Source organism: Salvelinus sp. IW2-2015, linkage group LG11 (assembly GCF_002910315.2).
Source record: "Salvelinus sp. IW2-2015 linkage group LG11, ASM291031v2, whole genome shotgun sequence".
Classification (NCBI taxonomy): Eukaryota; Metazoa; Chordata; class Actinopteri; order Salmoniformes; family Salmonidae; genus Salvelinus; species Salvelinus sp. IW2-2015.
Genome location: NC_036851.1, coordinates 26,495,885 through 26,511,950, shown reverse-complemented (window position 1 = coordinate 26,511,950; position 16,066 = coordinate 26,495,885). Strand labels below are relative to the sequence as shown.

Here is a 16,066-nt window from a genome sequence, read left to right as displayed (position 1 = left end):
GATGTGTGGGACATCTGATCTTGACTCCCCCCCCCCCACGCAACCATTCTCACACAGAGACAAACACATGAGCACACACACGCCTCACAGGGCTTCTAGAGGTTATGACACACGGATCACCTGCCCGACTGTCTCCTCTCCAGCATGTGGTTGGTCCGCCTGTACCTGGAGGAAGAGGAGCGGTTGGTCAGCCTGCATAATCACCATGCCACAACAACATGAATCTCTCCCAGGTATAAGCAGCTAAAGTGTCAAAGTATAATCCAGTCTGGGGGTTAGATTTCAATCAGACTATACCATAATCTAAATGCTCACTAATGTTTTTGTTAGGATTTGGTCTGGGAGGTGATACTATATTATTGGTCAAAATGCATGTTTCCATCATACCAAAAGAAGCTACACAGCTGAATGTATTAGTTAGGAATTCATTTATGTGCTGTTACAAAAGAACTGGTAAATATTTTATTGATTTATCAAATCCATCATTTTTCAAACATCTTAATTGTTTTGAATAGTTTTTTTGTTTAGTGGACACAGATTTTTCATCATGTAAAAAAATTGAAAAGATAAGCCAAGTCTTTATTCATATTAAAAACAATACCAACAGAAAGATAAATGTTTAATTGTAAATACACAAACACGTCACAAATGTGAATGATGGGCAATGAGACAGGTGGCAGTCGCAGAAAAATGTCAGCAATCATAAAAACAGAAATCATACACAAACATTATACATAGAAAACACACACAGCCTCATTCTTAATCTGTTACATGTGTTTAGCCATTACCAACTTCCCAATAAACCTTGCGTGGGCATAAATAAAACTGCTGCAAATTCAGGCTTAATGTGTGTATAATTACTATATGTTCAGCATTGGTGTTAATTGCTCTTTCTCCAAGGATGGTTGGATGTATAGCACCATGTTTAATATTTAAAATTAGGATAAATCAACCTACATTGAGGGGTGGGTCTGATCCAAGACATTCATAATATGAAGCAGCATTGACAAAGGTTAGGAAAATAAATATTTGTTTTATAGTGATCTTGTGTTAAATTCATACAGTACCTTTAAACCACTCCCATCCTAGCCCTGCAGCTGTTAAATGAACACAGGTGTTAGCAGAGATGTTTACACTACAACATGGTACAAGTTTAACAAGACAACACAACAGCAAGGAAGCAACACTGGACAAAAACAGCAACATTAACATTCTAACATTCTTCAGCTTGCAACAAGAGCTCAAACAAAGCCAAGACACATTTCAAATGACATTGGAGAACATTTTACTGAGTCAGTATCAAAGGAGGTTGGTGGCACCTTAATTGGGGAGGATGGGCTCGTGATAATGACCGGAGCAGAATAAGTGGAATGGTAACAAATACATCAAACACATGGTTTCCAGGTGTTTGATACCATTCCATCTGCTCCGTTTCTGTTCTGGACATTATTATGAGGTGTTCTCCCCTCAGCAGCATCCTGTGGTCAGTATGTACAGCTCTATGTGAAAGAACAAGCTTTTGAACTCAGCGTGGTTTGCCAGAGACATGGTTAGGGATCAAGTGGCTGGAATACATCAAAAGAACAACAAAGGGTACACAAAAAAATATGCCCGCATCTAAAAGCACCCCTGTTTATATACTCAAAAAACAAGTACACAAAAAAACATAACTTGTAAAAAACTATACTATTCTTTGATACAAAACTACAAGGTAACCAATATAATAAAACATACAAAGATAGCAAGGATGACCGTTTTAAGAGTGCAATGGGGAAATGAGTGGCTGCGGTGGACATGTGACAGAGTGAGGGGTGGAAATGGCTGCTACTTGTTGGTTAGCTGAGGGAGGCAACAGAAGTAGGTTGCCAATTAGAGTTGAGTTCAACACCTCCAAACACATCCTCTTGTTTGAGGGCACCCTGAGCCCTCCTCACCTGCATGGCCAGAGCCATCTCCTCCCTCTCCTTCGGCGAGAAAAAGCGTCCGCCATCACCCCTCTTCCTCGCCATGGCGTGCTTGTGACGAGACTCGTGCAGGTATTTCTGAGGGACACGTAAAACCACATTCACAGACAAGCACATAAACACATCCTTTACTGCCCACACCATTTCCTCTTCCTAAAACTGTCATCCTGGAATTTTCCCCCTCTCAAACTCACATAGAATCTTATAGACAAATACTGTGTGTCTAAACACACTCCCAGCAGTTCTCTGTCTTCATAAAAACAACAACCACACATATATACATCTACTCATGTCACAGACACTCACCCTCCTCTCCTTGGGGATCTTTCCCTCTGCCTCCAGCTTGGCACGGGCCTGCCGTCTCTTCAGGATGCGGTGGTACTGCTTAGCGTTGACATACAGAGGCTCCTCCTCCAGCATCTCCGCCCCCGGCAGGGGGATACGCTGCATGGTGGGCACACTGCCACCGCCACCCGGAACCATCTAACACATACACACACTGGTCAGACTGATGCATAGCATACACATATGCCAACAAATCTGTATTAATGTCATTAGGGACCTTACCATGACCATGCCACCTGCGTTGACCATGTTGCCAGGCAGTGTGACAGTCACTGTACCCTGACCACTGTTTGTTGTGTTAGTGCTGTTGCTTGCCTGAACGATCTGAGCACCAGCCAGACTAGAGGCAGGGATGGTGATCAAACCTGGGGGAACCGCAAAAGGGTTAAGTTAATATCAGCTATCATAGATTAGTGATCCAGAAGTGTGGAGTGTGAACCACTTTGCATACAGCCACACATAACTGATTCAGTTCTAAATCAGCTGATAATCAAAAGAAGGGGACAATAGCCAGCACACTAAGCATCCATCAAGACACAGTAGGGATCCCAGCTATGAGTGTGAACGTGTTACCTTGCTGTAGAATGGACCCATCAGCATTGACTGGCTGGTACACAATGGTCTGACCGTCTGCAGTCTGAGCCACTTGCTGCCCCGGCTGTAATGTAATCTGCTGCTGGCCCTCAGAAACAAACATCAACAATCATTACCACCCAGTTATACACCACACAATGTGGTGTGTTTCTATGGTGTCCATAATATGTTTTATGCATTACAGCTATTTACATCAGTGGGCCTCTTCTAAACAATGGAAACTATGCGTATGTGTTCTATTGCAGACCAAAATATTGTATAAAGAGTGTGTGAGTGTCTATACCTGGTTCTGTCCTGCGGTCACAGCAGTTTGGGGCTGCTGAATGATGAACTGCTGGGTCTGGCCTTGCTGACCCTGTACCTGTAGAGTCTGTCCCCCCTGGAGTTGGATCTGACCTGGCTGCACCAGCTGGATCTACAGCAGAGAGCAGGACAATCTTAATCAGCCAGTCTGCTTTATCATATCTCGTTCAGTAATATCTTGTTAGAGAGACATGTTTGCTAGGTTTCAGATAGGTGTGGTGTACAACAGTTCAGTCACCTGTTGGAGCCCCTGAGATCCAGACATGGGCACCTGCATGATGGTCTGCCCCTGCCCTCCCTGCCCCCCCATGACCATAATGGGCTGGCCCGACGAGGTGATGAGCTGACCGCCGCTCACCTGCACCATCAGAGGCTGCCCCTGCACCTAGGAGAGAGAGGGGAAGGAAGGAGTGAAATAGACAGGAAAAAGGTGGGAGAATGTAAAAGAGACATGAAAGGAGAGTGAGGTTAATTCAAGATATCTCTAATGGAACTGCAACCATGCATAACGACCATTCTACATCACAGCAGAGCTGCCATGCAGCACATATTGACCAGAGACAGACAAAACAGAACAAAACAGGCCAGAGGGCAGCAAACAGATAAACATGGTGCTGTGATAGTCAATGCACCTTTTCTTGGAGTTAGTTTGATCTCCACAAGATGCTGAATGAGCGCACACGAAAACACAAATGACAAGGGAATCATAATAGGGTCCGAGCGTACTGTAATTTCAGTGTATGCTATATTCACCGGGATATTTACTTGAGATTTGAAAAGGCAATGTAGGAGACTGGTCAATCTTAAACTCAGCAAGGAGAGCATTTTATGCCACTCAGAATATTGTTGTAGGTTACAAAATAATACACATATATCTATAGATTCATGACTTGATTGTGGTATAACTGTACCACCTGTTGGACCATGTGAGAATAACACAATTGACAATCTCAGACTGAAGACAATGCAGATAGCAAGATTGATATTGGAGAGGGACATGCATGGAGTTTTTCAGCCTGGCTGACAGCAACTCATGACAACACTACGATCACAGGCGGCTGTAGTGTTAGAAATGTTGACATGCATCTATACACAACAGTTTAGCAGTGAGGCCTAGGGCCCAGAAGATATGATGAGGCGACATGTAGGGAGCAGCGTTACGCGGTTTATTCACCCACACCCGCTCGCATTTGGTGAATAACCCATTCGCCCAACTATATGTGATAAGGTGAAAATCTGCAGTTCGCACCAGACCTTAACCCACTAATAAAAAAATGCTCTGTAGGCTACAGTCAGAAACTGCATTACTACTTTTTTGATGGGGGTTCAGGATTATTTTTGTTGCATGATTTAGATATGTTTCTGATTATAATTTCTGACATTTTGGTAGGCTATTTGTTAGTCATCTTGTCTATAATTATAATGCAGCGTTTCTTCTGTCATTATGAGTTGCCCTAGAAGACTAAATAAACCCTTGCTCACCAGAATAATGTCATAAATCGATAGAATGTATGCTTCAATCGGTAAAGTTCTGTCATGTCGGCTTCTTTAGTGGAGCAAAGACGTTTATCGACCGGAGAGAAAATGAAATTTAAAATTTAAACTGAAAAGATTTTCTGTACAAAATTTCCAAATGACACCAGTTTGACCTGTTGTAAGGAAATAGATTTCAGTTTGGCTTGGATGCATATTTTATGTGGTTGAAATAATATCAGCTTTTATGATGCTGATAAAGATAGCACCCCACAGAGGGTATCTAACTTCACAATCACATTCTCTCAAGATGCTGAAAGAATTAAATAATATTTCTCCACCCATGTCGAAATGTAGCCTACATTTGGTGTATCATTTTACTGCAAGAAATGCTTAATTCTGCAGGAGTTAATGGTAAGGCTGTGAGAAGTTACAGACCTACAGTCAGTGTCCAGATTTCAGTTTCCATTTAACCCATCTGAACAGTAGGCTACAGTTTCATTGATATGCCATAGGCCTATTTGAAGTTCTGTCTTGTGACTGTCGAATTTGTATATCCTATCATCAAACATAACATAGCTGGCACTGCTATCATCCTCTTTTACCATTTCACCAAATCTTTCCCAAACATTACTTTTCTGTCCCTCCCTTCTCTTTATTTTACAGTCCTCATTTTGCAGCTTTTCTCTAATTGAATTAAACTCACTGTCCTTTATGCCTTTGTGGATTGTCGTTAACTTTTTCCGCCCTTTCCCAAAAGCATGCATTTGGCAACTGGCCTTTACACTATTTGGCTCGCTTACAGTTAAGCTTTAGGGCCTAGGCATACACACTAATAACAGATAACCTAAAATAATCAATGAAAAACCTCAATGTAGCCTATACATAATACATTGCACAAGAATTATACATTTAAGGTGTTTTCTCTTTATTCAACCTGACACTAAACCCACCCGCCTTGCGGATATAACCGCGTGGACTGTGGGTTGACTCTAGGCATCACCAGCAGGGAGACACGCTGGGTAAATGGGGTAGAGACATGGTAGGGGCTCGGCGGTCCCACCACTACCTGGAGTGTCTGAACATGTTGGCCTCAGCCGGTGGCTGCCTGGGGCTAAGCTTGCAACTGAAACGCAGTCACTGTGCCAGAGATCGGTGTTACAGACAAAGCTACACAAACACACTTCTCCGTATGGTTTTCAGCAGTTAGCTTCGCCCACGGTTGTCTGCGTGTGAACAACAATTCCGACACTGTTTAAAAATGTCAATAATCATAGCTTGGGAGACGGTTTTCGAAACATTATGATATGCCCATTATCTTTAAATAATCTTTCAAATAAAAAATATACACTTACTGTAGCAGTTTTACACAGATTCATACGCTGTGTGTGCCTCAAATTGACGAACCGCTTACACACAGGTGTTCCGAGCACGCTAGATAGCTAATAAGCACAGGTGGCCGCCTGTCTTCTGTCTGTATTCCGTAAACAAGCGCTGTAACATGGAGATATGGCCTTGTGGGAACACTAAACCTATAAAAGGTGTGAACTAATTTAACTTTTTTTCTTCTTCTTGCTGATATGGAAGATACGTTCCTTATGTTTCCAAAACCATACTGCAAGCGATGCGTTTTAACATTCAGAACGAGCGTCGTCGGTGGCCGTCAATAGACGCTAAAGGTAGTTAGCTTCTATGAATGGGTTAACACACAGCTACTGTGGCCAATGCCCAGGAACTTTCACCACACAATGAATAAAGCTACAACCTAGCCCAAACTCATGGCATTAACATGCTTCCGTAGGTACATTTCTCCTAACCCCCTTCCAATACACAAACACACCATACATAACACATGAACAAACCCTTCCTTCTTACCTGTTGTTGGATCTGCCCAGCAGCAGTCTGAACCACTATCTGTTCCCCAGTAGATGTGGTGGCGGTAGTGTACTGCTCCATGGTCAATGAACTCTGAAAGGCCTCAATTCAGTCTACTGCTACAGCTGTAAGGGGCACATAACTGCATGAGATGACTATCCTCGATTGGATAGTAAGATACATTCTTACTTAAGAAGAAGAATGTGAAATGAGGCATTACAGCAACAGGATAACACATTTACAGTAAGGTGGTAGAACAAATGTAACAGGACGTCATATCTTGTTATCAACTTATCTAATTTGTAAGGGCATATTCGCTAAGGCTCATAATAATCGTGCCAATCAATACTACAATCACATGTAAGTACCACGATGAATATGACTGCCTTCACAAATTACTCTCTTGGACTCATTTTCAGTTGTCAAAAAATCTGTCCTCTCCTTCCCTTGATCTGCACTGATTGGAAAATACTTGTTGACAGGAAAAAAACAATACATCTCATCATTAGGCAGGCTTTCACCTGGTCAGCTCTTTCAGATCAGTGCAGATAAGTTGGACATAGCCCAGGAACATGGTTTGTTTGGTGGTCAAGAAATAGGCTACTCTTCTTGCCACTAAGACAAATTACGAAAATATATGCCAAATCACAATTTGTCCTAGACAATTGGTATGTTAACTTTGATCACAGGCTACTAGTGTAGTCACTGACGGTTTTAGTCAAATATTTCAACTGAGTATGCAGCAGCCCAATGCATGCAAGCCAACAGTCAGTAGACCAGCTAACTCACGAGTCACGCACCTCCTCGAATATTGTTTTCATGTGGCATTCTAGCTAGCTATATTATGAGACATTGGTCATTGTCGTCTCTCACCCAACCAGACATTTGTCACTGTGCCACCACACATAACTAGTTAACGTTAGTTATCTTACAGAGCTAGCTAGCCAGCCAGCTAACAATGAGCCATGGTGATTAGTGAGTTAACGTTTAGTTATATTTTAGCTAACTAGCTAGCTTTTAATTCTTGCATTTAACTAGTGGAGTTAGTCATTTGGTTGGTCAATGACACACCAATCCCCTGCTACCGGATCACATTCCTCCTCAGCCGTGCAACCTCTCACCGTTTGTCCGCCGCCCGGTTTCTCTGATTGGCTCCAATACCCACACACAAAATCCAATCACGGCGCTCTCGACATGTAGACAAAATGGCACTTGCATGAAAAACTACCACCAACAAGCCTCTTCTTCTCCAACCCACGATATATGCGCATGCGCATTGTGTAGTATAAGTCGAGAGGGAGGTGAAACTGAAAGTTTTTGCCAAGGTTTCGGGAACTGATGGCTTTATAGAGTAGCCTACAGCACCACAGTTGTCGCATCGGGGCACTGGTAACTTTTCATAAGGGAGGGACAACTGTAGCATTTTTAGTGATGGGATGATTGATATCGAAGCTTCGATGCAGTATTCAAAGCACTATGTAACATTATTACGTGTTCAATGACGTCCGAAGTACAAGTTTCTAAACCCGGAGGCGCAACATCGCGAGATTTCCGGGAACGTGCGCGACAGACCAGGCCAGGGTTTTGGGGTTGAGAAGTGAACCATTTAAAACATTCTTCATGAGTTGTTAATTTTCTCGAAATCTAAAGGCACAACCTAGATTCGAGACGATTTCTTAAGTAGTTGAACATGTTATTACTTTGATTTGACGGCATGCGCATTTCGGCGCAAGACGACCCGATGACGTGTCTCTGCGCATGAGTTTAGCTAGCCAAAGTCGCCATGACATCGCCTACAAGCGTGATCAAGGATTTATATTGGAGACGCAGTTTTAGCCTATCTTCATGTCTTTGGTAATACTATTGGCGAGAGTCAATTGCCGCGTTCATCTACGAGTCGGAACTAGGCAACTCCGAAATGTCCGACTTGATAATTGGTTGTAGTTAATACACCAAATGGTCGTTATAAATGGTCGTTCAACCATTTAGTAATTCGGAATTTTTTTAACTAGTTCCGACTAGAATATGAACGCAGCACAAAGCCTTTTTTTTAAGGTTAGAAAACGTAGTGTTTTGTTTGTAAATTTACGTTTGTGAATATGAAATCAATTACATAAAAAAAATTCAGCTTATTTCTATCGTAGGTAAAGAATCCAAGCAGTACATCTCTCCACAATAGTGTTAAGTCTTAATAAATGTGTTCAATTATAAATCTACTGATGTCTTGCCACAGTTTTCTTACATGAATACAATGCCAAAAAGATGCAACACTGTTTCTGGGTGGTCGTTAAAAAAGGAACAATTTGAGTTGATGTTTTCCTTAAACTACTTCATATAGTGGTTGGCAGGATAATATTTATGAATAATTTTAAAGGAAAACTTCCTTAATTTTGTTACAAGTAGGTACAGTGGGGAGAACAAGTATTTGATACACTGCCGATTTTGCAGGTTTTCCTACTTACAAACATGTAGAGGTCTGTCATTTTTATCATAGGTACACTTCAACTGTGAGAGACGGAATCTAAAACAAAAATCCAGAAAATCACATTGTATGATTTTAAGTAATTAATTTGCATTTTATTGCATGACATAAGTATTTGATCACCTACCAACCAGTAAGAATTCCGGCTCTCACAGACCTGTTAGTTTTTCTTTAAGAAGCCCTCCTGTTCTCCACTCATTACCTGTATTAACTGCACCTGTTTGAACTCATTACCTGTATAAAAGAACCTGTCCACACACTCAATCAAACAGACTCCAACCTCTCCACAATGGCCAAGACCAGAGAGCTGTGTAAGGACATCAGGGATAAATTGTAGACCTGCACAAGGCTGGGATGGGCTACAGGACAATACCAACAGCTTGGTGAGAAGGCAACAACTGTTGGCACAATTATTAGAAAATGGAAGAAGTCAAGATGACGGTCAATCACCCTCGGTCTGGGCTCCATGCAAGATCTCACTCGTGGGGCATCAATGATCATGAGGAATGTGAGGGATCAGCCCAGAACTACACGGCAGGACCTGGTCAATGACCTGAAGAGAGCTGGGGACCACAGTCTCAAAGAAAACCATTAGTAACACACTACGCCGTCATGGATTAAAATCCTGCAGCGCACGCAAGGTCCCCTGCTCAAGCCAGCGCATGTCCAGGCCCGTCTGAAGTTTGCCAATGACCATCTGGATGATCCAGAGGAGAATGGAGAAGGTCATGTGGTCTGATGAGACAAAAATAGAGCTTTTGCTCTAAACTCCACTCGCCGTGTTGGAGGAATAGAAGATGAGTACAACCCCAAGAACACCATCCCAACCGTGAAGCATGGAGGTGGAAACATCATTCTTTGGGGATGCTTTTCTGCAAAGGGGACAGACGACTGCACCGTATTGAGGGGAGGATGGATGGGCCATGTATCGCGAGATCTTGACCAACAACCTCCTTCCCTCAGTAAGAGCATTGAAGATGGGTCGTGGCTCGGTCTTCCAGCATGACAACGACCCGAAACACACAGCCAGGGCAACTAAGGAGTGGCTCCGTAAGAAGCATCTCAAGGTCCTGGAGTGGCCTAGCCAGTCTCCAGACCTGAACCCAATAGAAAATCTTTGGAGGGAGCCGAAAGTCCGTATTGCCAGCGACAGCCCCGAAACCTGAAGGATCTGGAGAAGGTCTGTATGGAGGAGTGGGCCAAAATCCCTGCTGCAGTGTGTGCAAACCTGGTCAAGAACTACAGGAAACGTATGATCTCTGTAATTGCAAACAAAGGTTTCATTACCAAATATTTCAGTTCTGCTTTTCTGATGTATCAAATACTTATGTCATGCAATAAAATGCAAATGAATTACTTAAAAATCATACAATGTGATTTTCTGGATTTTTGTTTTAGATTCCTTCTCTCACAGTTGAAGTGTACCTATGATAAAAATTACAGACCTCTACATGCTTTGTAAGTAGGAAAACCTGCAAAATTGTCAGTGTATCAAATACTTGTTCTCCCCACTGTATGTGTGTGGCAACATCCAAACTTTTTTCCAACAAATATTATCAATAAATCCATTCCAATAAGGCATGTCATAAGGTATAGATACAACATCCTGCTGAAACAAGGTTCGAATCGCTCTGTTGTTGAATGGACCAAAAGACCAAACAAATCTTTCCTACTGATGAGTCAAATGGGGTCAATAGAAGGTAGGCTCTGAGGGTCAGGTCTTGACACGTTCCTGAATAACAGAGCAACACATGAGGGAATGGCGTCTAAAACAATTGCAAAATCTTTAGGTGTTACAGGGACCTTGTAAAGTGATAAGAATTCCTTATAACTGAGTAAAAGACCCTCTGCATTTACCAGTTGGCTCACCAATAGGATATTATTTCGGAACCAATATTCTAAAAACAAAGAAGTATTTTTATACAATATATCCCGATTATTCCATATATAATATCTGTGTGGAGAAAAATTGTGTTTATAAATTAAGGACCATAAGAAAACCTGCCGATGAAAAGCAGAAAGTTTCACTGGAATTTTGTCAATATTATAATTGCAAAACAACATGAAGTTAAGGCCACCAAAGTAGAGAAGACATGATGAGGAATAAAATTCCAGATAGAAGTGGGTCTTCTTAGGAATTGTTTTATCCAATTGATCTTAAAAGTATTATTTAAAGTTCAGTCCACCATTCTCATAAGTGTTCATTACAACAGTTTTCCTAATGTAATGGGTACGGTTTCTCCAAAGAAAGTTGAAAATCTTATTTTACTGTCAAGATATAAAGATAGAGCGCCATATGTTAGTCTAGAGATACCTTCAGCCTTGGTTATTAGGACTCTTCCTTTTAAAGATAAGTCCCTCTGTAGCCATTGATTTAGCTTCTTCTGGGGTTTTTTAATAAGAGGGTTAAAATTTAGTAAGCCTCTAGACTTCTGATCCTTTAATGGTTATGCCTAAATATGTAAGTTCTTCTTTTACTGGAATACCGTAATATGAAGGTGTCACACAATCTTTGACAGCCATGAGTTCACATGTATTGATGTTAAGATATAGACCAGATGCTTTGGAAAAGGATTGTATCACATTGATCGATATGGGAATTTGGTTAGCGTCTTTCAGAAAAGGTGTAGTATCGTCAGCCAGCCTGCTTATAATAATTTATTTACCAGCTATGGAAATACCTTGTGCAGGACTATTATTTAAATAATTTGCAAGAAGTTGGGTGATTAATAAAAAGAGGTACGGAGAGATAGGACAACCTTGCATAATTCCTCTCTTTAACTCAAATCTCAGTGAGGTGCCATATTTCAATTTGATAGAGCTGTTACCATTTGTGTAGAGAGTTTTAATAGCCTTACAGAAAAAATCCCAGAAGCCAAGTCTCTCAAGGGAGTGGAACAGGAACTGATATTCTACTGTGTCAAAATTTATAAAAATCAAAAAATAATATGAAGCTATCCTCGGTTATTAGTAGTCAAGTATGTCTAATACTAGTCTGATATTGTTAGAAATATGTCTGTTCCTCATAAAGCCAGACTGTGTTTCATCAATGATTGCATTCGGGACTTCTTAAATTATTTTTGCAATTAGTAAGGCTAATACCTTATAGTCATTATTAAGAAGACAAATTGGACGCCAGTTATCAATGAGCACCACTTCTTTTTTAGGCTTAGGTATCAGTGTTATTAACCCCTGACTCATTGTAGGAGGGAGAACATTGTTTTTAATACTTTCTAAAAAGACTTCAAATAGGAAGGGAGCTACTTGTTCAGGTAATAATTTGTAAAACTCTGATGTAATTCCATCAACACTTGGTGATTTATTGTTCTTTAGATGTTTGATAGACTCTATAATCTCTTCAACTTTGATGGGTTCATCTCACTGTTTAGATTCTATATCACTGATAGAGTGAACATTATTCAATGAATGAAAAAACATATCTGTGGATTCCTGACAGTACGTAGAGCTATACAACTTTCTGTAAAAATTGCTACAGTATGTAGTGATTAATTTTTGGTCATCTGTAATAACACCAATTTTTAACTTATGGATTGTGTTATTTGTAGAGTGAATTTACTCAAGTCTAAAGAAATAGGATGAATTCTGTTCTCCCTCCTCAATCCATTTTTTCCTAGATCTAATAAAGGCTCCTGCTTTTATTCGCAGCACAAAGCCTCCCTCCTCTCATCCCTCTGTACATACGTCACACACTGCTTAAGGATTTCCGGTCCATAGTGTGGCGTGTGGGAGTTGTTCAGTTATGAAAAGACAGGTGGAAGATCATATCAGCTCCACCTCACCTGACACCCGAGACACACTTAAATTTGCATACCACCCCAATAGATCCACAGACCATGCAATCGCCATCACACTGTTCTATCCCATCTGGACAAGAGGAATACCTACGTAAGAATGCTGTTCATTGACTATAGCTCAGCCTTCAACACCATAGTACCCCCCCCCCCCCCAAGCTCATCATTAAGCTCGGGGCCCTGGGTCTGAACCCGCCCTGTGCAACTGGGTCCTGACTTCCTGATGGGCCGCCACCAGTTGGTGAAGGTAGGAAACAACACTCCACTATGCTGATCCGCAACACAGGGGTCCCACAGGACACTTACAGCACCAGATGTCACAGTAAGGCTAAAAAGATTCAGGACATCAACCACCCGAGCCATGGACTGTTCACCCCGCTATCATCCATAAGGCATGGTCAGTACAGGTGCATATAAGCTGGGACCAAGAGACTAAAAACAGTTTTATCTCAAGGCCATCAGACTGTTAAATAGCCATCACTAGCTGGCTACCACCCGGTTACTCAACCTGCACCTCAGAGGCTGCTGCCCTATGTACATAGACATGGAATCACTGGTCACTTTAATAATGGAGCACTAGTCACTTGAGCGGACCAAATAATTGGGCGTCACTCTAAAGCGGGAAGGTGGAACAAACGAGTCAGGAGTAGGTTTTCTTGATTAAACACAGTTCTATATTGAGGGCATTTGGTCAACACAAACACTCCAACATTTTATTTTATTTTTTATTTATCCGTTATTTTACCAGGTAAGTTGACTGAGAACACGTTCTCATTTGCAGCAACGACCTGGGGAATAGTTACAGGGGAGAGGAGGGGGATGAATGAGCCAATTGTAAACTAAAATAATCAATGAAAATCTCCCAAGGGGAAAAAAACATACATCTTCTTCTCCAGATCAAAACAGGAACATACGATTGTTCTGTTAACTACAACAAAAGTCCGGATTGTCACTGTTTAATTGAGTTCATCCATAGAATAGCCCTCTGTCTCGGTGGCCATCTTCCAGAGATAGTTCTTCCCCCCACCCTGCTGGTTCCATACTCTCTCTTATAGGGGAAGGAGAATATCTCATTAGTAGTGTCAGCTGTGCTTAATTGCCTCTGGTTACCTTGTCTCCCATGCCTTGTTGGGCTACCATCCGTGAGCCCAGCCTGCCCTCTGGTGGTCCTTCCACATACCTTCCCCCTCAGGACCGAACCGGAGGGTCGGGCGCCAGACGCACCGTCTCGGGACAGCGCGTCTGCATTCCCGTTCCTCGATCCGGCCCTGTGGATGACATTGTTGTAAAGACAAAAACCATCTGGCTATTCTGTTGTTATTGTTTCTCTTACCAGCCATCCACGTGAGGGGCGCATGGTCAGTAACTAATGCAAACCTCCGACCCAGTAGGTAGTACCGGAGATAATCGAGGGCCCACTTAATGGCTAAGGCCTCTTTCTCTACGGTAGCATACCTCTGTTCCCGATCGCTGAGCTTCCTACTTATGAAGAGAATCGGCTTCTCTGCTTCGCCTTTACCCTGCGCTAGTACGGCCCCGAGCCCCGTATCCGAGGCGTCGACCTGCACAATGAACTCTTGTGAGAAGTCCGGAGCCTGTAGGACGGGATCAGAACACAGGCCATCTTTTAGCAATTGAAAGGCCTCTTCCGTCTCGTCTTTCCACTCTACCTGGTTTGGCAAGTTTTTCTTGATGAGGTTTGTGAGGGGATTGGCAATGGTTGCATATCCCGGGATAAAACGGCGATAATATCCCGTTATCCCTAAGAAGGCCCGAACGTCCCGCTTGGTCCGGGGTCGCGGCCAGTCCCGAATTGCCCTGGTCTTCTCTGCCTGTGGGCGTATTTTCCCATTCCCCACGGTGTACCCCAGGTATTCCGCTTCGGACAGGCCCAGGCAGCATTTATTTGGATTGGCCGTCAACCCTGTGGCTTCCAAACTCACGAGCACCGCCCGTAATCGCAGGAGGTGACTATCCCAGTCCTCGCTGTGGATAACTACATCGTCTATGTACGCCGCTGCATACTCTTGATGGGGCCGTAGAATGGCATCCATGAGGCGTTGGAAAGTTGCAGCGGCACCATGCAGTCCGAAGGGCATCCTCACATACTGGAAAAGCCCCTCTGGTGTGGCGAAGGCAGTCTTTGGGCGATCCTCCGGAGCCACCGGCACTTGCCAATATCCCTTCGTCAAATCCAGGGTGGTGATGAACTTGGCCTTTCCTAAGCGCTCCAAGAGTTCATCCATGCGGGGCATGGTATACGCATCGAATGTAGAGATGGCATTCACGGCCCTAAAGTCGTTGCAGAGTCTCATACTACCATCGGATTTGGGGACCAGGACTATGGGACTGGACCACTCACTGGCTCGATCACACCCATCCTCAACATCTCCCTTACCTCGTTCTTAGCGATGACTCGGCGAGCCTCAGGAATCCTGTAAGGGTGGATATGCACCTTCTTGCYGGGTTCAGTGTGGATATGGTGRAACAGGACATCTGTTTGTCCTGGGAATGGAGAGAATATTCGACCGAARTTCATAATCAGCTTGTCTAGCTGTCTTGACTGCTCCGGCAGGAGAGTTTGACCACGGCGCACCTGTGGTAGAGCCTCCTCTTTTCCTTTTCCCTCCAGGGCCATCAAAGYCACCTCCTCCTCTCTTCCATGGTAYGTCTTCAACAGGTTTATGTGATAGAGTTGGACCTTCTTCCTTCTATCAGGTTGCTTGATGAGGTAATTGACCGGTGAGACCCTTTTCATTACCTCGTAGGGCCCTCTCCACTGTGCCAGCAAGCGATGTTCGGCCGTGGGCACGAGCACCATCACTTTCTCTCCCACGGTGAACTCACGGGGGGGTCGCGGACTTATCATAGGCCCGGCCTTGGGTCCTTTGTSCCTTCTCCATATGCTCCTTGACTATGGGCCACACTGCTGACAGGCGGTCTCTCATCAGGGTAATATGTTCTATTGTGGATCGAAAGGGGCATGGTTGGGTCTCCCAGGTCTCCTTGGCTAAGTCGAGGATCCCTCGACAGGGTCTGCCATAGAGCAATTCAAACGGAGAGAATCCAGTGGACGCTTGGGGTACTTCTCGCAGGGCAAACATTAAGTGTGGGAGAAGCATGTCCCAGTTTTTCCCRTCTYGGGACACCACTCTTCTCAACATGCTTTTAATCGTTTTGTTCAAGCGTTCACACAACCCGTCTGTTTKAGGGTGGAA

The 16,066-nt window shown here is 43.2% G+C and overlaps 1 protein-coding gene across 3 annotated transcripts; it reads right to left on the bottom strand.

The window, feature by feature from the left end:
* Positions 1 to 28: 28 nt before the first annotated feature.
* On the bottom strand, positions 29 to 7,814 carry LOC111970065 (nuclear transcription factor Y subunit alpha). 3 transcript variants are annotated; one of them, XM_023996565.2, is made up of 10 exons: positions 7,676 to 7,813; positions 6,555 to 6,679; positions 3,445 to 3,591; positions 3,187 to 3,318; positions 2,883 to 2,991; positions 2,532 to 2,674; positions 2,271 to 2,447; positions 1,935 to 2,042; positions 1,068 to 1,097; positions 29 to 165 (listed from the first exon to the last, which is right to left on the bottom strand). In XM_023996565.2, the coding sequence occupies exons 2-9, from the start codon at positions 6,633 to 6,635 to the stop codon at positions 1,086 to 1,088; spliced, it is 909 nt and encodes a 302-aa protein (XP_023852333.1). In that variant the 5' UTR covers positions 6,636 to 6,679; positions 7,676 to 7,813; the 3' UTR covers positions 29 to 165; positions 1,068 to 1,085. The 3 variants fall into 3 exon arrangements, with proteins under 3 accessions (XP_023852333.1, XP_023852331.1, XP_023852330.1); XM_023996563.2 differs by lacking the exon at positions 29 to 165 and having other exon boundaries at positions 607 to 2,042; positions 2,883 to 2,985; positions 7,676 to 7,814; XM_023996562.2 differs by lacking the exon at positions 29 to 165 and having other exon boundaries at positions 607 to 2,042.
* Between the last annotated feature and the right edge of the window lie 8,252 nt (positions 7,815 to 16,066).

What these genes read in the sequence shown, in the direction of transcription:
- LOC111970065 (XM_023996562.2), bottom strand. Translation starts at nt 6,635, where the DNA reads ATGGAGCAGTACACTACCGCCACCACATCTACTGGGGAACAGATAGTG. An exon ending in CTGGGCAGATCCAACAACAG is followed by an intron (nt 3,592 to 6,554) that starts GTAAGAAGGAAG and finishes TCTCTCTCCTAG; the next exon opens with GTGCAGGGGCAGCCTCTGAT. An exon ending in TGGGTCCATTCTACAGCAAG is followed by an intron (nt 2,675 to 2,882) that starts GTAACACGTTCA and finishes CGGTTCCCCCAG; the next exon opens with GTTTGATCACCATCCCTGCC.